General features: G+C 34.8%; 1 protein-coding gene across 4 annotated transcripts in view; it reads right to left on the bottom strand.

Annotated features, from left to right (window-relative positions):
• ida (anaphase promoting complex subunit 5 ida) overlaps positions 1-26,737 on the bottom strand; it is a 267,488-nt gene that overhangs the window by 33,998 nt on the left and 206,753 nt on the right. For all 4 annotated transcript variants that reach the window (XM_090415176.1, XM_090415179.1, XM_090415177.1 and 1 more), the window contains 4 exons: positions 25,026-25,222; positions 21,458-21,577; positions 19,334-19,481; positions 4,661-4,826 (listed from right to left, as the gene is read on the bottom strand). In XM_090415176.1, coding sequence (XP_090271302.1) covers positions 4,661-4,826; positions 19,334-19,481; positions 21,458-21,577; positions 25,026-25,222 — 631 coding nt within the window. The remainder of the gene's footprint in view (positions 1-4,660; positions 4,827-19,333; positions 19,482-21,457; positions 21,578-25,025; positions 25,223-26,737) is intronic.

Genomic DNA, 26,737 nt, shown 5'->3' with positions numbered 1-26,737 from the left:
CACTCTAGTTTGACTATCAACTTATCATATGGTAATCTATCAAAAAAGCCTTTGCAAAATCTAAGTATACTACTACTTAGATTTTGTCCAATGAAACCATCACATTATTGTAATAAGTAAGTAGATTATTAAAACATGTCCTCCCTTTAGCAAATCCATGCTGTCCATCAAAGATAATACCATTGTTGTCAACCCAATTCTGGATCCTGGTTCTTACCAGCCTCTCCAACACTTTAACCACAATAACTGCCACACAGATAAGTGTATAATTGATATTTGAGTTCTATCACCTCCCTTATGAAGAGGCACAATCTTACCTTCCTTCCAATCCTTTGGAACTTGACCCAGTGCAGGACTCATATTAAACAAATATGTCAAGGCAGATATCAACTCCCTGGCACATTCCTTCAAAATATCCAGTTATATATCATCAAGTCCCACAGTCTTATTAATATCAAGTTTGCTTAATTCCTCGTATACCTCTTGCTCACTTCCAGTCAGTCTTTCCTCCTCATCAACTGTTCTCAAATTCTCCATAATGTCACATTCACAAGAATGAAAGACCTTTATGAACTGCTCATTAAGTATCTCAACTATATCTTCCACAGCAGTTGTTCTTATACCATTTTCTCCAATCAATGTCATCCTTCCATAATCATTCTTTTTTTATGCTTAATCTCTTCATTCATCCATTTCACACTTACCTTATTAACCTTCTGACCCTAGGAATACATTTAGACATTGCATCTACTAGATAGTTCTCGAATATCATCAAACATGCAATGATTTCCTTTCCAGCTAACTCCTCCTTCTGTGCTACAGCTGCAAGCTGTCCCCTGAGCTTTGGTTCATTTCTTGCTCGTCTTAACCAATTCAGCTTTCAAATCTTGCATCACATTTTTGCTCTCATTTGCTCTCTCAATATTAATGCCAGCCATACATGCTTGTTGGCAGTCAATGCTGCTTGTCACCTTACCTTTAATTGCACTCTGTTTTTCAACTTCCGCTATATATTTTTATTATATTCCATATTTTCACAAATCAACATTGTAAACCACAAACTTTTTTTCAGTCCATCTTTATAGGGAAGCACTCCCCAGACCTCACAGCATTTTGACCAACTGTCTCTGGATCCTCTTCAGCACATCCACATCCACAAGAAACCCAGACAATCAAATCTGTGCATAGTACTATAGGTGTGATTTTTTTTTTTTTTTAAATTATTCCATAAGTGGAAGGCATAACTTATAGCACATCAATGCTGACACTGTGCACGTGTGTGTTGGGAGCAAGTGAGGTTTGAGAGGAAAAAAAAAAATCTATAGCGATATATTTCTTGAAGAGTTGGAGGTAGGATGAAGAAGGATAATCTAGATGACAGAGGACCCCATTAAGAGCAGAAAGTTTTATTAGTATCCAAGTTGTTTAGCATTCTTCTGATGCAAAAAAAAAATCACAGGAAGCACCATATGCTTCCTGTGATTTTTTCCAGGACATGAAATGCATTAGTCATCTAAGCAGGAGTTTAAAGAAAAGAGTAATATAGGAGGTCAGTTTTATCTTTAGGTACTGTAACACTGGAACGATCTGAATGAGAAAGAGGTAGAAGAACAAGTGAAAAGAGTTACATCCAAATGAAGTAGAAAGTGTGATTTCCATTTCGATAGAAGGCAAGTTTTCTACTCATGGCTTGATGAAGTGATTTGTGTTTGATGATGGCTGTTTTGCATCTATTGTGTGTTTGTGTTCAGCATAGGATGAGCATGAAGCCAGTTTGTGTATTGAGTCACCTACATAAATTTTTTTTTTTTTTTTAAATGCTTTGGTATATCTTATGAACTAGAGCTAGTAGAGTGGATGAGAATTTTTGGCAGAATGAGGAGACAGAAGCGGATAAAATAGTTGAGTTACTGAGTGACCCTTTGCAAGGATATATCATCATAGTGAGGTTACTGCTTTAACCTATGTGACAGACACTAATGTGGGAACAGAGGTGGATGAATTGGAAGTTCTTAGGATATTGCAGAATCTCAATGTAAACACAGCTGTGGAATTAGATGGGATATCAACTAGGGTTTTGCAAGAATGTGCAAGGGAACAGGCATTGCCTTTGACTAGGCTCTTAAAGTCTCAGTTCTGGTAGAGTTGAAGGGAGTGGAAAGAGGGCAAAATAATTCCCTTGCATAAGGGAGGGAGACTGCAGTAGCAAATTATAGACCAATCAGTATCTCAGGCATGGTGGTAAAAGAACTAGAAAAATTGTTCAAAAAGAGAATTCAAGAATGGGCAGACAAAAATATGATATTGTATGAGGGGCAACATGGCTTTGTGAAGGGTCAGTCATGCCTTAGTAATTTAATAATGCTTTTTATAAGAATTAGTAAATTACATAAAGCCTTAGTAATTTACATATGCTTTTTATAATAGAGATGTGTAAAGCTGAGTTGAATAAAGGAAATGGATATACGATGAGTTTGCAAAGGCATTTGACAGAATACACACAGAACATTGTTATGCAAATTTGAACAAATGGGGATGGATATGACTGATTAAATGGATGGCTGCTGGAGAGATATCAACAAGTGGTATATGGGGGTGGCAGAATTATGGCAAAAACAGCTAACTAGTGGTGTTCTGCAAGGTTCAGTGCTGGGAGGACCACTGCTGTTTGTTTTGTACATAAAGATATAGGAAATAACCTAAAAGGAAATATTCAGTTGTTTGCTGGATGCAAAATTAGGCAGATTAATAGTTAATTAAGGCGATGTGGAAACTTGCAGGATGATTTAAATAGGCTGTCTGTGTGGACAAAAGATAATGGGTAGATAATGTGGAGAAATGTAAAGTTATACATTTCAGGATAAATAGATTACAAGCTGAGTATCACATTGATGGCACTGTACTCCAGAAAATAGATGAAGCTAGAGATTTAGGTGTGGTGGCGGATAGAGAGTTAAAGTTTAGAGGACATATTGCAAAGGTAGCCCATAAGATTACTTGGGTACTGATGAACACATTAACAAGTAGAGATAAGGAAGTTGTTATTCCTCTTTATAAGGTCTTGATACCCCCTACATTCTGGATTACTGTGCTCATGTCTGCTCCACTGGATTTCTTGAGGATGAGGAAGTGGTGAAAAGGATTCAGAGGCAAGTGACCAAGATGGTGAGTGGCCTATGGAATGTTCCCTACGAGGATAGATTGAGGATGTGTTGATTGCATGAGTTGACTAAGAGGAGAAAAAGAGGGGATATGATAGAAACGTTTAAGTTGCTTAAAGGGTTTTATAGGATAGATGCAGAGGAAATGTTTCAACACTTGGCTAGAGAGAGACCAGAACAAGGGATCATCCCTAGAAGTTGAATAAAAGATAGGGGTGTGAGGATTAGATTTTTTGCTTGGAGAGTTGTGAATGAGTGGAATGGGTTGCCAGATTCAATTGTGAGTGTTTTGTCTGTTAATGGGTTCAAGGAGCGGTATGATAGATTGTATGGATAGACTGGATCTCCCCGCAATGAGTCTTTGGATTCCATGGAAGCACCTGTATAATAATAATAATTTTTTTATTTGAAGTTGCTTTGCTTTCTAAGAATTTTGTTTTATTCATTAATGATCAGTATACAATTTTGAGATAGTAATATATAGTAAAGAATTTCAATCATTATCAGAATTATCCAACTGCTTGAGAATTTTATCTACATCACTTTCTTTTTCTTTTGTCGGTGACTTTTTTATCTTAACAATAACAGATATATCACATATGCTAGTATTTTGTTGGAGATAAATAGCTGCAGTCCTCTTCTTATAATACATAGAATGATTCATTTTTATTCAGGAGGAGATGCATTTTTACTCTCTATGACTGTTTGTTTTTTGAAGAATGGAATGAAACCCTCTCTATATAGGAAAAACTATTCCATCCAACAGACAGCATACTGCAGACTAAAGAAAAACAAGTAGCTTGATTCTATCACTAAATACAGAGACATTTAGAGTCGATGTACAGTATTTAGTGAAAATGAGTAGAATTAGAGACATCTGGAATGAAAATGAACTAAAAATACCTGGAAAGCACATCGTGAAGAAATTCCTCTGTAATTCTAATATTCAGCTGAGTTTAACTCCCTTTTTTAATAGATGAGAACTATGAGAGTTCTATTCAAATCAACTGGAATTTGACCTGACCAGGTCCTCTGAATTATGTAGTACAGTCATTGCAGTGAAACTTTCATACTTCCATATTTGAGCATTTCTGGTCAAATATCATCTACTCCAGCTGGTCTTCCACTGGAGTAGATGATATTTGACCAGAATATCATCTACTTTTTCTACTTCAAGTATTATTATGTACTCCTGTTTGCATTCCTCTTGAATATTTTCTTCTACTACTACTACTGTTCAGTTTAACAATCTTTCAAAATATCTTCAGTTTCCATGTCATCACCTTTTAATATTTATGTAAATCTACTTTTTTGTGCATTTATAATATTATACTAAATATGTATTTCCATTAAACTGGTTCTCTTCTCATGGTTACTCCTATCAGTAAAAGAATATCTCATCATATTTTAAGTTAGATACATTAAAGTTTGATTTTGGCTAAATAACTAAATGACTTTATAAGAACAAATTTCATAACATGTATGCTATTAATATTTACCTGTCCTCCTGTCTTCTTCAACAGGATTAAATTTTGTAGCTGCAATAGTGCATTTCGCATGTAACAAATAAGCACATGCTTGATCATAATATGATCCATGTGCAAGAAGAATTACAAAAACACTGTCCAGCTGATACAGAGCTTGATTAGGCAGGTTCATCATCAACTGAAATATTTAAAATCATTCTAAGAATTTTTTTTAAATGCGTACATTATATAACAATCTATTAAATTATAAGGTGAATTCTTTTAAAATATAGTAAAACTTTTTGTGTTGCAACCATCATTATTTTCTGGCATATATCCACAAGGTAAACATCAGATATAACAGACAAACACAATACTCTATCACTAGTTTCCAAATATATAAAAAAAAATAAATCTTATCTTATTCGTGTGGGGGTTGTCCCCTTTCCTCAACCATCCCTTAGGACTGGTTGAGCCATCCTAATAATGAGGGATTAAGTATGTATTTTATGACTGCAAATCCATGTGTGTGTGTGTGTGTTCATGGGCTGGTTTGCCTGTTCTGGAGAGCGAAAAACCCTCTACCTCTGTATGAGTCTGGCAAATTCACCTTTAGTCAGAAGAGACCAGATAAAGGTTCGTCATATCATGGATGGGAATCAAATCCGGGTCTTTCCGACTAAATGGCTTCATCTATACCGAATGAGCTACAGAGGCTTTAAAAAAATAATAATAATATATAACAGATTTCACACAAAAAGAAAAAAAAATCAATATTCTAAATTTTTTGTTTTGTTAAACTGTTTTTTTTTTCTTTTTTTGTGAAATTAAATTTTATGCATCAATAAACAAAGCTATATGTAGAGAATTTGTACTGGGCAGAGGCACAGATGCATAACACCCCTTGAATTTACTATTATGCTGGTTTTAATCATCAATAAGGAATATAAAAAAAAAATAAAATGCAGGATTCAGCAATAATGACAATATTATAAACAATGTGAGTTCGATGTGCAGCTCAGCATATATCCAAGCTGTAACTCAGCTCTTGACATTTGTACTGTAACAGTCACACCTCTTATACAAAAACAAATATTTCAAGGAGGATGCCAGATATAAGCATTAGTTACACAAAATAAAATAATGTGTTCTTCACATTATTTTATTTTCTAAATGTCTATTTTTTGGGATGAAAAAAACAGAATTTTCACCTCTATGCAAAACAAGATAATTCAGCTTCTGCTCAAAAACCCCAATAAATTAGATAGGATTCAAAACTGGGCCTTTACAAACAAAGGGCATTATCACAACCATCCATGACAGGGAAGATTCCATGGTTTGGTTAGTTTCATTTTTTATTGTTTATTTTTATTATTTGTTAATTTTTTATTGCTTAATATGAATATACAAACTGATTTTTTTCCGTTGAAGTTCCTTGCAAGTTCTGTTGGCAAACACTTCTATTTCAAGAATCAATAAAGTAGATCCCCTACTGTAATGAGAGTTATTTAAAGAGTCACCTGAAATGATTGTCTCAAACCTGATTTAACATCAAACCATGCTCCTATATAACCTTTAATTCTAACTGCTGATGTACAACTCAAATACAGATTATATATTGCTCAATATTATGTACCACTGAACAGATTCTTCTTGGTGCCTTGTCATATGCCTGTTCAAGATCTACAAAATGAAAATACAGATTCCTGTTATATTCCCCAACAACTACTTGTCTTAAAATGAAAATCTGATCCTGAAAACCTCTATTTGGCCTCAAGCCAGCTTGTTCTTCTCCAAGTTTCCCTTCCACAATTTTTTAAGCATCTTCTCAAGTATACTTGCATAAATCTTACAAGGAACACTCATTGGGGAAATTCCTCTGTAATTCTATATTCTAGATGGGTACTATATGAGAGCTGTTCTCTAATCATTTGGAATTTGACCCTCTGACCAGGCCTTCTGAATTATTCAGTGTGGTCATTGTAAAACTTTTATATTCCATATATGAACATTTCTGGTCAAATATCTAATCTAGCTGCCTTTTGACAATTCAAGTTTTTGATGGCTGCTTCTATCTCAAGTATAGATATGTACTCCTGATTGCATTCCTTTCAATGTCATCCACCACTCTGTTGTTTCATTCAGGAATCTTTCCAAGTAATTACTTACATCCAGAATTTCTTTATCTTCAGTTTTCATATCACCTTTATCATCTCTGATTCTTTTTACAGTACTGAAAGATAATAAATGTGATATGAAAACTGAAGGAAGTAGAAAGTTTATTTACTAAAGTTAATTTATGGAAGGTAGTAGGTTAATTCCTCCATAATTATTACATTCAGTTTTATTTCCCTTTTACACATGGGCACCATGATAGCTATACCCCCAATCACCTGGAATTTGACCTTATGACAAGGTCTTCTGAATTATGCAGTGTGGCCTCTGTAAAACTCTTATACATCCATATTTAAGTGTTTCTGGTGAAATATCATCTACTCCAGCTGCCTTTTACATTTTAGATTTTTGATAGCTTTTTCTACCTCAAGTATTGATATTTATTTCCCCCTTCTCTCTGCTTTGCTCACAAATGCTTTCCACAAATGTACTGTCTATCATTGCCTGTTTCATTTAGCAATTTTTCAAAGTAATTACTCCGAACATCTTCACGTTCTTATTATTTTATTTTTTTATTTCATCTGTTATAATCTCTGATTCCTCTTTCAACACCCTTTCATTCATTTTAAGCTTTTTGGACAGCCTCCACTTATTATTCTGCCACTTTATTTATTTTTTCTTTTTCTTTCTGAAATCTTTCCATGACTTTTGTTTAGCTTGATTACTATCAATAATACCACAGTCAAAACAAAGTCCATGTCCTGAACAGAAATCCAGCAGGTATATACTATTATTATTAGCTTTGATCTTTACTCTTTTTCCCCAAACATTTCTATATCTCTAGAAATAGTAATCATTTCCTACTCTGCTCTTCAGATCTTCAACAAGGACCAACTTTTCCCACTTTGTGTCAGCTGTCTTCTGTAATGCCTTGAAAAGTACCTCCATCTCTTCCTTAGTGGAACTTTCTATGGGACCACAGGCACAAATAAGTGTCACTGTCCATTTCCCCATTCTGACATTTGTTTACATCACTCTATTTGAAACTGCTTGCCATTCATGAAGATTATCCTCATATAAAGTGTTGAATACTCTATCTACTCCTTCTTTTCCCTGATTATTACTGCCTGAATATGACATCATGTGTCTGTTGCTTAGAAAAATCTTGCCTATTTTTGACTTCTTTGTTTTGATAACACTATTATTTCAATCTGATGCTTATCCAATTTTTCTGCTAGTTATATTTCTTTTTCCATTTATACTCATGTTGATGGTGCCAACCTTGAACTCTGTGATGTTCAATTAGGTTTTTATTCTATAATAAGTTTAGTTTAATCCTTTATCCAAGTGTGAGCAAACAAAGTTTGTGCCTGAAAGTATCATCAGGACTGGGGTAAGGTAGTACAACACCAGGCAACTCGTTGCAAAGGTGGAGAAAGCTCTCATCACTCCTATCTCAGTATCTCCCATAAAGCAAAGCACATCTCCTTGCAAATATGTGTAATGCTATGCATCAAGGCAAGGGCCACTACCCATACCAGTTTCGATCTTTATTGAGGTCTCGTCAGTGGGAGCCAGGACCAGTAGTGGAGACACCAAGGCAGAAGCAATGAGAGGTCATCCCAACATATAGGAGCTTCCAAAGGGTGTACAACCTTATTATTAAATTACTCTGGATTCAGAGAAAGATGCTGAGAGTTTATTTTTCACTTGGTTAGACTATAATAAGTTTAGTTTAATCCTTTATCCAAGTGTGAGCAAACAAAGTTTGTGCCTGAAAGTACCTTCAGGACTGGGGTAAGGTAGTACAACACCCTTTGACAACTCCTATAGATTGGGATGACCTCTCATTGCTTCTGCCTTGGTGTCTCCACTACAAGGCCTGGCTCCCACTTGGATAAAGGATTAAACTAACCTTATTATAGTCTAACCAAGTGAAAAATAAACTCTCAAAGGTTTTTATTCCAGTATCTGATTTTTTACTGTATGCTGTGGTTCCCTGAGAAAGTGAACAGGGGTCTTGTTTAACCAGGCAATGCCCCAGCTGGTATAAAATTTTATCATATTGTACCATCATTTTATGCTTGCTTAAGCCAATAAGAATAATTTGGTCAGCTAAATCCCACATTGCCAGCCCATCATCATTCATTCAGTAACTAGGTAAATACCTACTAACGGGATGCACAAGAAGATGAGGCTGAGACATGGGTCAGAAGCTCTTGTCAGTTCTCCGCATTCCTTAAAGGACTACAAGGAGGCCTCCTCCTTCCTGTTATCTAGCTCTGACCCTTAAGTTAATCCTAATAATATACCTCTCATTTGTAGAAGTGAGTTACAATAATAATAATAATAATACATGAAACTAGAGGTGACATATGAGAGATATGAGAACTTATGGTATGTTTAGTGCCTGTGTAGTGTGTAGGTGAGGATTGAGAAAGAGGAATCCTAGTGATAGATTTCTTGAAAAACTGGAGGTTATAAATGTTGGGGAACAATTCATAAGTACAGCTGTCCAAAGAACAAAAACTAATGAAATAAAAGAAAAAGAGCTAAAGCAGGATTAAATCTGACTTGAATTGTAAAGGATATTGGGCAGCTACTGCTCATGTTTTAACAGGATCAACAGAAAATGAAGGAATGCCAGCTTGGTAGAGCTATTGAAGCATGTATAGAAAAGACAGAGCTGAAAGATACTATCTAGAGATAGCAGCCTGAAGTGAGAGGGAAAAATCTGGTAGCTAGAATGTCCTCCTCTGGACAATATCAAGAATTTTTAGGGAAGTTTTTCGTACACTACCCAAACCAAGTGAACAGCATCTGAAGGTTGGGCAGATTTGGGATTTCTGCAGTTAGTAGCTGGACAGTCGAAATTAGCATTTGTACAGAAAAGGACGCCTACTATTTTACAGGTTGAAGGTAAATATCACACAAATATTGATCTAATAATGTCATGTGATTTGTGTATTGCTGAAGATAAGGAAAGCTGAAGTGAGATCCTTTATGTGATAAAGAAGGCAAGATTATATTCTGATAGCATTCATGTTATCCTTGCTTCAATGAAGAATGGTATGGGATAGTGCACATGGCACTGGATGTAGAAAATCCTGAAGCTTGGAAGAATGCTTGTGTGCTGCACGGTTTGTCAAATGAGTATGAAGAAAGGAGTGCACTGTCATAAGCAAAACTAAGGATATGACTTAAGTATGAAGAGCTAATAAGCTTCATTTCGGCAATGAAAACATTATTTAAATTAAGGGGATATTAAATCCCACATAGTTTTAAAACCGAATAAGAAACTCAAAGATTGGAATCAGAGAGTTTCTTGCCGAATATAGTAAACTATAAAGTATCGGCGACCATTGGCGTGAGCAAATGCAAGTGACCCTAGCACGTAGTGCAATACTGGAAGACTCGTAGCAAAGTCGGTAAATTCTGATCGCTATTCTTAGGTATTTTCCATAATGTAAAAACACATTTCCTAGGAAATGTATGCTGTTATTACATTATGGTAGGGAGGTCACTACCCAGACCGGTTTCAGCCTTTTTTGAGGCTTCATTAGGTCTAGCTACTCACTGATGAAGCCTCAAAAAAGGCTGAAACCGGTCTGGGTAGTGACCTCCCTACCATAATGTAATAGCAGCATACATTTCCTAGGAAATGTGTTTTTACATTATGGAAAATACCTAAGAATAGCGATCAGAATTTACTGACTTTGCTACGAGTCTTCCGGTATTGCACTACGTGCTAGGGTCACTTGCATTTGCTCATGCCAGTGGTCGCCGATACTTTATAGTTTACTATATTCGGCAAGAAACTCTCTGATTCCAATCTTTGAGTTTCTTATTCGGTTTAAAACTATGTGGGATTTAATATCCCCTTAATTTAAATAAAAAACTAAGGATATGATTATTAGTCAATGACAGAAGGTTATTAAAGTATAAGAGAAAGAGGGCAGATGATACAATACAGTCTTATAGCACTCCATGAATTTGTTTAGATGTTTGAACAGAGGAAACTATCTTGAGGATATCTACTATGACTTCTTACTGAGTGGCCAACTTTCTCCAACGAAAAAGCTGGTCACTCAGTTACAGAAGATGGAGGATAGACTACAGGATGAAGTTTACAAAGCAAATGTTTTGGAAATGTCAAGAGCAACAGAGGGTATTGATAATAGCAAAGCTTTTTATTTATTTATTTTTTTTTTTAATGTGAATTATAAATCTCAACTTTTTAATGTGAATTATGAATCTTTCTCAACATGCTCCTGCATAAATCTTACCTGGAACACTTAAGTAGAGAAATTCCTCTGTGATTCTCACATTCAGTTTTATTCCCTATTTTATAGATGGAAATTATGAGAGCTCTACTCCAATCATCTGAAATATGACCTTCTGACTAGGCTCTCTGAATTATGCAGTGTAGCCAGTGAAAAACTTTTATACCTCCATACTTGAGCATTTCTGGTTGAATATCACCTTTCCACATTTCATGTTTTTGATGGCTTTTTCTACCAAAAGTATTGATATGTAATCCTCTGTGCATACCTTTTGAAAATTTGTCTATTATGGTTCTGTCATTGCTTGGTTTGTTTAATAGTCTTTCAAAGTAATTACTCCGAAAATCCAGGATATCCTTATCTTCAGTTTTCATATCATCATTATCATTTTTTATTACTTTTACAGTGCTCTTTTCTCCATTTATTAACTTTTTTTTATTTCAATAGTCTCCAGAACATTTTGCCACCTTCCTGATATTATCTTCTATATTTTTACCAAAATCTTTTGTTTAGTGACTTTCACATACTTTAGCTTACATTTTTATCTGTATTCTTTTAGGGCATCTGCCAACTTATTTGCTAAGAACTTTCCTTTTCCAGGACTGATTGTTTAACTTACGAGAGTGGTCTGAAAAGTTCTCAGCCTAACAATGAAAAAACAAATGTATAATTTCAAAATTATTTTTATTTTTCAACATAATCACCCTTAAGACTAATACATTTATTCCAGCGATGCTCCATCACCATTATCCTGTCCCTTTTGCAGTTCTCAGTAAGATCTGCAAAATACCCCTCTACAGCTGCAATCACCTCTTGATTCGAAGAAAAATGCTGGCCAGCGAGGAAGAGTTTTAGTTTTCAGAAGAGATAGAAGTCGGAGGGAGCCAAATCACCTTTGTGGACAGGTACATGGTCTTGATGAAAGATGATTTTTTTTCTTCTGCAAACCAGGTCTTTTCTTACAAATGTTTTCCTCTAGTCTGGTAAAAAGATGGGAATAACATTCCCCAGTTACTGTTTTACCCTTTTCGAGATAATTAATAAACAAATTGCCTTTAGCATCCCAAAACACCGATGTCATGACCTTTCCTGCTGATGGAACTGACTTTGTCTTCTTTGGTGTGAACAACCGGCTTCTGTCCACTGTTTTGACTGCTGTTTGGATTCTGGTGTGTAATGGTGAATCCAAATCTCGTCCACAGTAATAAATCAAAGCACAAAATCAGTTTTATTCTTGTTAAAATGCTCCAAGCACTGTTCAGAGATTTTCATGTGAGTGTGTTTTTGATCTGCCGTGAGCAATCGTGGCAATTATCTTGCGCAAAGCTTTTTCATTTGCAATTCTTCATGCAAAATATATCCTACGTGTTCTTTTGAAATGCTTATAGTCTCAGCAATTTCACGCACTTTGACTTGCCGGTCATCCAATACCATATCATGCACTTGATCAATGATTTCTGGTGTTGTTACCCTTTTTGGATGTCCTTCACATGGATCATCTTCAAGGCTGGTACAGCCACGTTTAAACTCGACGGCCCATTTCTTAATTGTCGAAAATGGAGAAGAGTGCTATGAACTTCGAATGAATTTCTTTGGGTGTTAAACCTTCTTTTACACAGAATTTTATAACCGCATGATACTGAATTTTATCCATTTCAAGGGATACAGCAACACTTCTGCTTCAGACAGCTATATAAAACAAACTACTTGATAGAATGACTTGCAATTTCACATGGATGGCTATGACAGACATACCAACTTAGAAAAAAAAAAAATCTTGCCAATAGTGTTGCCATCTATGGTCAAGGCCAAGAACTTTTCAGACCATCCTCGTATTTTGTCCGTTGTGGCATTCTATTTTTCTATTCTTGCAGACAACTTCAGGTAGTGAATCAATCAATGTTTTCGTCAGAGTTTACCACTGAGCTTCCATGGTTTGGTTCTTGTTTTCAAACTGTTTCATTCTTTCTTCAATAATGTTTGAATAGCTGAGTCTACAGTTGACCTATAAAAGCTGCTCAACTTTTATTTTTTTAAACTTTTTTACATACTGTTCTTTTGATATTCAGATTTGTCCTACTTATAACGAAGTGATGGTCACTTCCAATTTCAAAGAGGTCACTGTCTATCACTTCCAATTTCAATTCCAATTACAGAGATGATTTGGAAAGCAAATTATAATTGGAATCTGAGGTTCAGGTAAAAATAGGTTAGTTCTGGATATAAGTGATGGTGGACTTAAGTTACACTCTTTATGTTGTCAATGTTCATAAAGTGGAAGTTTATTTTTTGGTTAAATTTTTTGTTGTTGTTTTTTATATTTTTTATATTAGAGAAGAGAATTAAAGAATAGGAGAATGCACTGAGAGCAGTGAACATCTAGTCACCTTCTCATAATGTGGCCTTAACAGTTCTATCCTGCTTACTTAACAGTAAGCAGGATTAAGCCTTTTAATAAGTTATGAAACAAAATATTGTTGTCAGTATCCAACTGTGGAAGTTCACAGTGAAAGAGATTAAAGATTTCTTGATACCAAATTTTACTTTTTTTAATTGGAAAAAATGTCAATGCCATGCCAGAGTATTGTAGCAGTCTTAGAGTTAAGCACAGAGTGTTGTAGTAGTCATGAACAATCTCAGCTTTTGGACATTTATAATTATTTACTCCAAACAGAGACAGATGAAAACCCAGGTAGTATAGGAGAAGGTCTGCACATGTGTGATTGGTCTACAATACTTTATGGATTTTTGAAGCTGTATTGCTTAAATAGTAGAATTTTAAGACTGGAGGCCCAAATCCTCCATGCCTCTTTGATAGTTGAAGAAATTCCTTTTTAATTTCTTGGTATTGGCTGGACCAAAAAAAAATTGCACAGGCTTACTATAGAATTGCTTTTCTTCAGCTTCTGTGATGTCTGTAATATATATTATGTACAGCTGATCATGAAAGATTATGGTTTTGAGTACTATGGCTTTAGAAGAAAAGGAAAGTTGCACTATTTTCCAGTTTTCCAAAAGGAATGCCTCCAAGATCCCACTTTCCAAAAAGTTTTAATTTTGTCTTGTCTGCATTAGTAGTTAATCCACTGATCTTGCTGAATTTTTCCAAAATACCAAAAAAGATATATATGGAATCATTATCCTTCAAAGTGCCCATTACATCATTGGTATATGCCAAAACCTTATTTTCCTTCGTAGTTGAAGGAACTGTTATTCCTCACACAGCATGTGTATTGCCAACTTCCTGTAAGAAACATTCAAGAACCAATGCAAAGAGCAGTGGACTAAGAGGGTAACCTTGCTTGACTCCTTTTCAAATTTTGACCAGGTCTGACAGGAACCCATTAACTAGGAGATGGGTAGTTGAACTGGCATAGGCTCCTTTGATAATGGATAGCAGCTTTTTACCTATTTTATCAATTTGCTGGAGGATGTGAAACAGAAAGGGATGCTGGACATTATCAAATGCTTGAGTAAGGTCTACAGATAGCACTTCTGCCAACTACTTTTTAGTATTACTAAGGGTTTAGATCACATAGTAGAAATAGATTAAATTCTACTGCTCGTCCTGGAACTCCATACACCTCTGTGCTTTTAATTATATATCTCATTCCCACTTAGAGTCTGTTACTGATAATGCAGAAAAATATCTTGTAGTCAGTATTAGATAGAGAAATAGTTCTCCAGCCACTGATTAAGGTGTGATCTCTATTAGGTTTTGGAATGAGAATGGTATGGCTTGCTATAAATTCACTTGGTGTGTGTCCTGATGAGAGAAAAGAATTAAATAGTATAACTAGAATGGGAATAATAAAATCCCAGGCCTCGTGGTAAAGCTCTATCCCTAGACCATCAGGTCCTGGGGATTTTCTTGTCTGTGGTAACTTTAGATGCTGTAATGGCTCTGTCAAGCCCATCTTGGATATGAACAGGAAAGCCATTAATGTTCCACGAGTTATAATTTCCAACAGTACTATTGTCTTCAAACAGATTTTTGTAGTGTTTTTGAAAGGAGTCAAGGACATGTCTTCACCATCAATGCATATTTAAGTGATAGTCCTTTCTTTGTAGAATTCAGTGAATTGTCTATTGAAGAATGCAGCTGAAGGGCTATCTGTTAAGTGCTGCTGCTGTATTCTTATCTTAAAATTTCTTTCTTCTACTTGCTTCTGCCTTTCCACTTCTATCTCTATGTTAATGGTTCTAATGATGTTGCTACACTCTATACCATTGCGTTGATTTGTTACGAAGATAACGATCTGTATAAAGAGCATCTCTGTTTATACAAATTTTTCAACTTTTTTCTTTTCAGGAAAGTCTGTTCCTTTCCCAGATTTCATCATATTATCCTGTCTGTTTGAATTTTAACCAATATCCCAATTCCATGGTCCAGAACTGATTTCTACTTGTTCCATGCAGTGGAACTTAAGTAGAACTGCATTATAATCTGACATGTTGATGTCAACATGTTTTATCTGAATTATCCTATTTATAAGGGAAGAAGAGATATAAATTTGATCAAGATGGGTATCAATACCTGATTTATGTATGTGTAAGCCTGGAGATTAGAATCACAAATCCTCATATGTCTACCAGTTGAGCATTGTCCAGACATGTTTTTAACTGTGCATATCCCACTTTTCCACTCCTGGGGGATGTCCTCCTATTTTGTCTAATGTGGGGTTTTCAATACAATTTTAGTCTCCAGCTGTTATGATGTAGTGGGCACCGTATAAATATGGCACAAATTCCTAGAAGAATTTTCGTCTAACTGTGCCACTGGATGGAGCATAAACATTTATAAACCTTATTACACATCCACAGTATTTCCAGTCTATTGTCAAGATTCTCCCTTCTGCATCTGTTTGGATATTGCAGAATGACCCAAGGAGGGGGGACAAGAATAAGAACTCCTACTCCAGCCCTGTTAACTCTTCCAAAGCTCCAATAAGAAAGAAGTGGATATCTATCTGTTAAAATTTTTATATCTTTATATATATACAGACGCATGTTGCTTGGAGAAACAAAAACCTGATATTGTGGCATAATATAAGTTTCCATTTAGTTTCTTGTCCTGTGGAATCCTTATTCATTTAATGAGGCAATGCAGAAAGGAAATGCTATAATTAATGAAGTGTCACTGATAAGTCTTTAACTTCTAAATTTTGGATAAATCTGATGAGGTCTTCAATCTATGAAGGAGCAGTTATGCAGCCTGCTTCTTGTAAATTGTTTTCGAGTTGCTTTCCATTATTTCAATTTCATGTAGATGATAATCATACTGAGAAAACTTTGAATCACTAAACTTAATTATATTTTCTTTAATTGTATCTCTCGATTTCCATTTATTCAAATAATGGTTCTTCACGGTCCATAAACTCTTCTGAGCCTGAAGAGTTTTCATTTGATGATCCACAACTTTCTCCATCTTCACATTTTTTTATTACTTCTTTTTCTTTTAAATGTAATTCCTTTTTTTAAAAAAAATTTTTTTTTGTTTATCCTTAATTTTTTTATTAATTCATCTTTCCTTTTTGATGACCTTGTCTGCATATTAAGTTCTTTCAGTTGTCTTAAATGACCTTGCTAATGCTTCTGCCTTGGTATCTCCACTTGGGCCTGGCTCCCACTGAAGAGACCTCAATAAAGGTCAAAACTAGTCACTGAGATAGGAACGTTGGTAGCTTGCTCCACCTTTGCAAGGAGTTGCCGGTGTTGTACCACTTTACCCCAGTCCTGAAGATATTTTCAGGCACAAACTTTGTTTGCACACACTTGGATAAAGGATTAAACTAAATTTATTATATTTCAGTTGTCTTACTTGCTTTTCTGTTTCTTCTCCAGTTTCTCCTTGTAGAACAGTTTCATGTTTTTGCATTTTGTCTTGTATCTCAGTTCAGTTGTTATATTAGGTTCATTATTGGTAATTTCAACTGATGTTGTTCCATCTATATTTAACTGGGAAAATGGCTCCTGCAGATCTGGAATTTTGGGACTAATTTCTAGGTGATTTGGGCATGCACTTCTTTTGTGATTTTATTAAGTGCAGTTTGTTTAAAAGTGATGTCTTTACTAGACTGAACTGGAAGATCTTGGAAGATGTCTCTCTGATATATACAGTGTTCTAAAGGACTCGACCGGTGCTCCCACTTTTTCAGTGAAAGTTCTAAAAGGACAGGTGTTAACAGGGTGTTCAGAACCTTCACATTTCAGACAGGTTATGAGACATTGATTAGTGATATATCCGATCTCCATGCAGCTGAAACATTTTGATTTGAGGCAGTTACTACCGAAGTGATTGTATGAACCACAACACAGGCACTGCCTTTGTACTCTGCAATAGTTTACCATAACCACCGATGACCAAATTTGGTACAGGTGTCTTCATATCCATTGTGAAGGTGACATCACCAGAAAACCTTTGTGTATGTTACTAATCTTATCCCATTTCGAGAATGTCTGTATAAGAATTTCATTACTGTTCTCTATATATTCCATTGGAAATCTTTCGATTTTTACTGTTTTTACCTGGCTCCTGACTTCGAAAGTAAAGCACTGCAATAGTTTGTTCCTTGTTTCCACATCTTTAACTATAATTATATATTTCCCTCTGCTGTATGATGTGAAAGAATAAATCTTATTAGCACCAACTATCTCTTTTAAATCCTTAGTCACCCGTCTCACTTCTTCACATCCTGGAATTAAATAATCCTGTGATATAGAAATAATTCTACACCATCAGCAAATTTTCTATTTGAGCTACTATAAAATGATGGCTGTGATACTGCCAAAAGTAATTCTGTAATGCAGATATTAATTGCACTACTAGCAATCTTAATATTTACTCTGTAAAAAAAAAAAAAGTACTAGTGGGGAAAAACCACACTAGCACCAGTAAAATAAAAGCAAAGTGAAAAATAAACTAAAGAAAACCAAAGTAGCTATCTTGCCAAAAACCACGTCATCATGTCATCAGTGGGAACCAGACACAGAAGTGATGCCAAAGTGAAAGTAATGCAGAAGCCATATTTCCATATACAATTAGCCAAAAAGGTGTCACATCTTATTACTAAAATACTCTGGATTAGAGACAAATTTTTGAAATTTTTTTCACTTGGTTATACTAGAAATTAAAGATGCCAAGAAATTATATTCTTGGTTTAAACCTTTATCCAAGTGTAAGCAAACAAAGTATGAGCATGAAGTAACTTCGTAACTGGGCAACTCGTATATAGAGGCTAATGACTTTACTTCCATGATGTCCACTGATATTATAATCTGTACCTCTGATATCTGATGCATGGCATCCCCTTGAGTTTAGAATAAAACAAATTTCCAACATCGTTCTCTAATCCCGAGTAATTTATTAATAAGGTGCGACACCTTTTGGCAACTCGTATAGGTAAATGAGCATTGCTTCAACCTTGGTATCACTTCTGGGTCTGGCTCCCACTGATGAGACCTCAATAAAGGTCAAAACCAGTCTGGGCAGTGACCCTTCCCATAATGTATAACATTATACATGTCCATAAGGATATGTGCTTTTCATTACAGGATACTAAGACAAGTAATGGGAAGTCGTTAGCCTCTATATACAAGTTGCGCAGTCATGAAGTTATTCTAAGCTCAAAGTTTGTTTGCTTACACTCAAATAAAGGATTAAACCAAGAATATAATTTCTTGGCATTTTTAATTTATAGTATAACCAAGTGAAAAACTTTCTACATTTCACCTTGTTTTACATTAAAGTAAGCTCTTCCAGCAGGATGCATATAAATGTCATGTTTGTTTTAACATAAACAGTTTTTTTTTTTAATTCCTATTACTCTGTTGGGATCAGAAGAAAGGTGCATGAACTGAACATTTTATGCTTTAATTCAATATCCCAAAATGAATGCATAATAAAAACGGTCCATGATTTTTACTTAGCATCTGTCCTAAGAAAAGTAACTTATGATTTTCTTGCATATCTTATTTTCACTTTTATTTTTCACTTTCAAAGTTGATAATTTATTGTTCCTTGCAACATTCATTCAAGATATATTAAACATAGTACTATATATATGAAATCTGAAACAAAAGCAATATACAGTAGGTAACTTCATGGAGATGTTTATTTTCATTCCAAGCTGATAAAAATGTACTATATTACTAGAGTAGTTGCACTAGAAATACAGTAAATTCAATTATATTCAATACAGTAAAGAGAAAAATGAAAAGGGTTTAAAGGGCAGAAATACATTTTAGTTAAATTATATTTTAAGAATAAACTATGTAAGTCACAAAATCAGATTAAAAATTATACTACCTGCACACTAGCCAAATGCAATATTGTTAATGCTTCTAAATATATTAAATGGTGTCTTTTACAAAGAGAAATGCTTCTTGTTAAAGATGGTATAGCCATTGCATAGTTTGTAGATTGACAAAAAAATTCTGCCTCCAGCAAAAGAGCCCTAACAAATACACAAGAGAAACAAACTCAATAATGGTATTTTCAAATGTTAGTAGCATTCAGGAAGTTTATAATATATATTAGAAATGGAACGTTTGGGGTAGGGACTGATGGTCATAGGCTAGATATTGAAAAGGTCTACTTTAATGACTATCTCTACAATAATACTTAGTAACGGGAACATGTGGTATGCAGTCACGGCTCCCCCCCCTTTTTTTTCTTACACAAATGTTTCCCCCTTCACTTACACAGGTTCGAAATTTTAATAAGTGGTAGGTCAGTCTTGTTTAGCAGAACACACAAACTTTGATCTAAAACAATGCATTTTAATACTACTAATTATAATATACATGAAATCAAGCAATGGAATTAATATACAAGAAATACATTTCTGCACACATGCAATGAGCTCATTCAATCTCTCTTATGTACCTCTTAAAATACAGGGTTATGCAATCATAATTCAGAAGCATTATTTAATAAATGTTACTTCAGTAGTTTGCTCTAAGATTGAATGATACTTCTGTTATTATGTTAGTTCTGGTAATGCTAAGTTATTCAAATTTATACATGATATTTTCGCTCAATCTTATTAATTACAAATCTTATGAGAGTTAATCTCCTTGCTATAAGATTTATGCAATTCACAGGCTCATTGTACAGAGTATTACCTTCAATCAATGCATTTTATATAACACTTCGTTTCTTGAACTGTTCCATTAAAAGTTCACACATATACACTTTCATAAGTCACAGCAGGAAGGTCCCAAGTTCAGTCCTAAACGAATCTCCTAGTCGGGTCAAGCAAGGCTATGCACATAAGGTTTTCCCCTTTCTCTTTGTTCACACTGGTTTATACAGCACTTCTTATGCATATAGGGTAAGAAATATTTGCCTTACCGGTTAATCTCCTTAGCGAAGTTGTCCTTTTGTTCTGTGGCTGATCATTCCTTGGATATGGCAAGACTTCCTTGTCGTTTCTGCTGTCTTTCTTTACTCAAATTTTTCAAAGTGTTGAATCCTTCGAAGTAGTTACATTGGTGGTAACTCACCAATGGCCCTGTCTGCTGGTTCCATGTTGTACAGTTGGATGACTAGTACGTAACGGAACCCACTGCAACGTGGAGGGTTGCTGGAAACCGGCAACAAGCATCCTCAGCCTTTACGGCCTTCTCACTGGCACACAGAAAAAAAATGCAGGAAACAAGAGAGCGTTTTTTGAAGAGCGTGCCGCGCTTATATCATGGCAGTGAGTGCCCTCTCTCTCTCTGTCTACGTCAATCACTCAGCCGTCTTTGATTGGTCTCATATGATCACGTTCTTTACTCGGCGGCCTTCTTGACGGAACTCTTACTGCAGAGGTTACTGGATGACGTCTTGGATTTTTCTGCTGTGTCATGGACTGATACATAATGATGAGACCCTCCACTGATTGGTTAACAACTCTGAGGTCACTTAACACAACTTTCCCTGTATCGGGCATGATTCTAACAAGTTTTTGAATTACCTTACAATAATATTAGCGATTTACACTTTATTTTACACTATATTGTAATTATTGCAAATTACACTTTATTCATTGTTTCTAAGTCTCTTGAGAGCTTAAGCATGTCTTTATCTTAAGTGAGTAATTTCTCATGTTGTGGCTGAAACAAATGGCAGTCACAGAGTGGGCCAGTTATTTCTGACACAACACAGTCTTAGAAGGAAAAATTATGGGAAAAGGATCAAGAGGCAAAAAACAAAGGACATGGTTTGAAGACATAAAATCATGGACAGGATCACATAGCTATGCAGAAACAAAAAGGAAAGCCACCAATAGATAGAACTGGAAGGACATGGTGCTGCACCCTCTCACTGAGGAAGCTACATGAAGAAGTATATTTTAGGAAATATACAGATTGTATTTTTCATTAATTGCAAATATAATTAATCTACATAATTCTAAGAAATTAAGCAAACAGAGATGTAACATACCGTACAAGCAAATGGGGAGAGGAACAATGAGGATGAAGATATTTTGAATCATCTATCAATGCTTTAAGCAAATCATGGGCATCTGTTTTGTTCCCTTCATGGAGCAAAAGTTGAACTTTCCTATAAGAAATACAATCATCATCATTAAGAGTGCAACCAAATTGTGAAATAAAGGAAGATGCTGTTAGCATTTTTATACATACAAAATCATGCAAAAAATGTTTACATTTTAATATAGAAATACCAGAATTTTTTACGTTTACAGTTTTTACATTTAAAATGTAGAAAATATCAGAACATTAATACAAATAATTTGTGCATTTAATAACTGAAGAAATAAATAATTTCTATCAGATATTCAGATATATTTGTAACTCATAAATAGCAGTAAGGTGATACAAATTTTCAGTTGAATACATCTAATTTTTGTGGTCAACATGCACAATATGCAACTGCTGATTGTGACGCTTCATGATAATAAACATGTTATAGTCTTGTGTCATTTTGATCAGTGGAAATCGAGAGGGAAAACTACTTTGAGTTGTGAATATTGATATCCCCGAGAAGTAACTTTGCTTTTTAGGCGACTTTGATGGCAGAAAATCGAGCTTAAAAGTAGGGAATTGGGATTCTAGGTTTGATAAAGATGTCAGACACAACAAAAACACAAAATCACCCATAGAAGGACTCATGTAAAGTGTAGTTTGGATATTTGAAGTGGACAGTAATGTAGCCAATTTGTCCATGACATTCTTGATGTATGGCAGGTTGACTGTGTTCTTGAAATCTTGTTTTGATAAGGGAGTTGTAGGAGCTATATTGCAAATTTTTTTAATTGTCTTGGGTTCAAAACCAAGAAGTATGAGGTTCTGTGTCAGGTAGTGTAATTTTTCATTTCGCTTCATCTGTGTGCTGGATATATTGTATGCTCTGTCTCTCAAGGTTTTAATTATGCCTATTTTTGCAATGGATGGTGGTGTGAGGCAGCATTAAGAAATCTTCCTGTTGTGGTTGGTTTTCTGTACATGGAAAATGATAACCTTTTTTTCTTCTTCTTTTACTTCTATAAAGATATCAAGGAAAGATAATTTTTTATGTTCAAGTTCTATAGTGAATTTTATATTTAGATGCAAATTGTTTGGAATCAGTTCAACTACCATTCCCGGCCAAATGATGAAAATATCATCTACAAAACATAACCAAACCTTTGGTCTTTTTTTTAATAGTTTTTTAAAATATTTGTTTCAAAATTTTCCATAAAAAGGTTGGCTAAAGCTGGAGAGACAGGGGAAGACAGAAGACTGTGTTTGTATAGTCCTACAATGTCCAGTGGAAAAGGGTTTTGCAAGAAGATCCACTGTGTCATTTCTAGGTACATTGGTGAAGAGGCTGACTATATCGAAACTTGCTAAGCTGTCTGAAGGTTCTATGTTTATATCCTTTATCTTTTTGATGAAATGTAAACTATTCTTTATGAATGATTCTGTTTTTCCTATGTGTAGTGTTATCATGTTTGTCAGATATTTCGCTAAATTTGAGGTCGGAGAATCTCTACCATCTGCAATCGGCCTTCACGGGATATCTTTTTTAAGTATTTTTGGTGCTCCATAAATTCTTGGGACCAATGGATGTTTAGATGATAAAGATCTTTTTAATTCTTCAGGCCAGTTAGGTATCTTTTTAATCAACTCATTAGTTTTATTATGCACCTGCCATGTGGGATCTCTGTCTAGAGGTGAATAGGTGTTGGAATCCTCTAATAGGATGTTAATTTTTCTTGCGTATTCTTCTGAATTCATGACTACTGTTGCATTCCCTTGATTATCACCATGTTTTTATCTTGTCTTAATAATTTAAGGGCTATGGATTCTGATTTAGGTAAGTTTCCACGTGGTACTTTACATTTTAATAATAGTGCTGAACTTTGTATACGGATGAGATCTGCTGAATCTCTAGGCAGATTGTGGCCCACAAATTGAGAAAGGAATCTTTCTCAATTTGTGGAAACAATCTCCAGATTAAGCTGTTCTCATTTGTAATGTATCCTAATTTGTAGTAAATAATGTTGTACCAATTACTTACTACTGTACCACTTGTGTTTAGATACAAAATAAATAAATGTTCCTCGCACCCAATACAAGATTTAAAATTAGATTTTTCCAATGAAGTGCATGATATTACAGACTGAGCTTTTGCATTAATATTAAGACCACAAAATACTTGTGAAATGAATGTGGCATTATGAAAAACAATACTGAAAAGTTTTTTTTTTTTTTTTTTTTTTGTAGTGGATTATTTCTGATCCACAGAAATAAGTTTTCAATCAATCATTATTATTCAGAAAGAAGAGTTAAAAAAAGAGTAGGGATATGCAATGTGGGGTATAATTAGCTGTCGCTGTTGCAGATGACTTTTACTACAGCAATTCCAGTATATATATAAAAAAAACTATTCCTGTAGGAACCACAAGAACAACCTTTTATTATTATTATTAATACATGACACCTCCAAGGACTCATTGAGGAAGGGCACTCTAATCTACTACATACATCTCAACACCTGTCTCTCTTATTATTTAATTCACCAAAAACACTATTACCCTACCATCAATGCCATCTACTGTCCACCACCACCAACAGCATTTCTTGTCTGTAAATTGTATGTGTTCTCGTGGCAGTTTTGCCTGCACGTGGGATGAAAACCCCAAGTTTCCAGGAGGAAAAAACTCTGCAACTTCCTTATGAGATTGGCTAATTCACCTTCAGTTGAAAAAGTCCATATAAAGATTCTCTCATCATGATAAGAATTGGACACAAGTCTTTTCCAACTGAACGGTGCATGTTCCTCCAATTGAACTATGGAAGTGCTTTTTAATACTGGATAGTTTGCTACAGTGAATGGTAGAAGAGACTCACTCTTTTAGCATAGCGTTATGCTTATGGGGCATTCGGACTTTTCAGTAATCTGTTATAATGAATGGATTTGTTGTGACAGGGGTGTTTGTCACTGCAGTGAGAGTCACCTATATTAACAATGAATGAGTTATTCATTCTGAAATGTCTGTTATTATTAGTAATAAATAAACCATTACTTTTTGTTCATTATAATCATGAGTATACTAGTGCTATTCAACTCTAAAATTGCATTTCTGTATATATTTATTTGTAAATATATACTAATATTATAATATACTTATTAGTATATATATATATATATTAATATGTAATATTTAATTGTAATACTGCCAAAAACATTAAAAAAAAGAAAACAACACATTTTAGAAACATTTATTCCATATATTCACGTAAAGAGATGGGACATAAATACCATCTGATCCCAGTAATTAAGAGTCAATAGTAATTTTCAAACAGTGGAAATGAACAAATGATTGATATATAATTTAATTAAAATAATAAATGATTCATAATTAACCATTCATAATCAAGTTTGAAAGGGCATGTAAAATTATTCTTTCACAGGCAAGATATTTTGGTTTTTTCAAGTTTTGAAACTGACCAGAGATTATTAAAGAATGATATCTAAAAAAATTAAAATGACTAATTAATACCTGTATTTGGCTTCTGTCTGGTCTAAAATGCCAATTCCTGCTAAGGCTTTCTCAGCATCTTGCCATTTTCCATGATAAAGAGCACGTTCAAATAAAATAGTCTGCTCACATAACTTCCAGATATGGCTATATTCTGTATGTAAGGGGAATAAAGTTTTTGAATACTGAAGTATTTCACCTGCTATATTGTACTCCCCCTGGAAAATATATAATCCTAAATATAAAATTCTGAAATATTTAAATTCAGTAATATGTTTAACTGAAAGCAAGTATTCAGGCTTAAGTCATGGATTTTTTTGGAGATAACCAGAAAACAAGTAATAAAACTACAGTTTAACGACTCTAATAAATTTAGTTTAATCCTTTATCCAAGTGTAAGCAAACAAAGTTTGCACCTGAAGTATCTTCAGGACTGAGACAACTTGAGGTAAAGGTGGACCAAGCTTTCATCACTCCTTTTCTTAATATATCCCATAATGCAAAGCACATCTCCTTGTGGACATATATAATGCTATGCATTAAGGGAAGGGACACTACCCAGACCAGTTTCGACCTTCATTGCAGTCTCGTCAGTAGGGGCCAGACACAGAGGTGGTGATACCAAGGTGGAAGCAATGGAGAAGTCATCTTTAGCTATACGAGTTGCCAAAAGGTGTCTCACCTTATTATTAAATTATTCTAGATTTAGAGAAAGATGTTGGAAGTTTTTTTCTCCACTGACAAGACCTCAATAAAGGTCGAAACCGGTCTGGGTAGTGTCCCTTCCCTTAATGCATAGCATTATACATGTCTGCAAGGAGATGTGCTTTGCATTATGGGAGATACTAAGACAGGGAGTGATGAGAGCTTAGTCCACCTTTACCACGAGTTGCCTCAGTCCTGAAGATACTTCAGGTGCAAACTTTGTTTGCTTATGCTTGGATAAAGGATTAAGCTAAATTTATTATAGTCTAACCAAGTGGGAAAAAAAAAAAATTCCAACAACTTTCTCTAAATCCAGAGTAATTTAACAATAAGATGAGACACCTTTTGGCAACTCGTATAGGTAAAGATAACTTCTCCATTGCTTCCACCTTGGTATCACCACCTCTGGGTCTGGCTCCCACTGACGAGACCTCAATAAAGGTCGAAACTGGTCTGGGTAGTGGCCCTTCCCTTAATGCATAGCATTATACATGTCTGCAAGGAGATGTGCTTTGCATTATGGGAGATACAAAAAAACAAGGAGTGATGAGAGCTTGGTCCACCTTTAACATGAGTTGCTTCAGTCCTGAAGATACTTCAGGTGCAAACTTTGTTTGCTTACACTTGGATAAAGGATTAAACTAAATTTATTATAGTCTAACCAAGTGGAGCAAAAAACTTCCAACAGTTTAATGATTCCAATATATCCCAGTGACGATTCTGATTGTTCTCCCTAAGTGATGTTTCTGTGAAAGATCACTTAGGATTATAATATAAGAATTGTAGCATGCACACAAGCAATGCAAAATCATTAAACTGGAAGTGGTTAGTCTGAAACTGTTAAGTCCTAGTAAGGATATCATCTATAAGCAATACTAGGTAACATTTGTTGGCAAGTGGGAAGTCTAAGAATTAGTTTCATATATTGAAGAATTTTACATGACCATATTTATCAATGCTAGTCAGTTTCTGCTGCTGTTTAAAAAAAAAAAAAGCACTGAAGTATCATATTTTATTTAATTATTAAA

The sequence above is a fragment of the Typopeltis vanoorti genome, chromosome 26 (genome assembly GCF_054136105.1).
Source record: "Typopeltis vanoorti isolate ZY-2024b chromosome 26, IOZ_Tvanoo_1.0, whole genome shotgun sequence".
In the NCBI taxonomy this organism is placed as follows: domain Eukaryota; kingdom Metazoa; phylum Arthropoda; class Arachnida; order Uropygi; family Thelyphonidae; genus Typopeltis; species Typopeltis vanoorti.
This window is presented reverse-complemented; position numbering and strand designations above follow the sequence as displayed.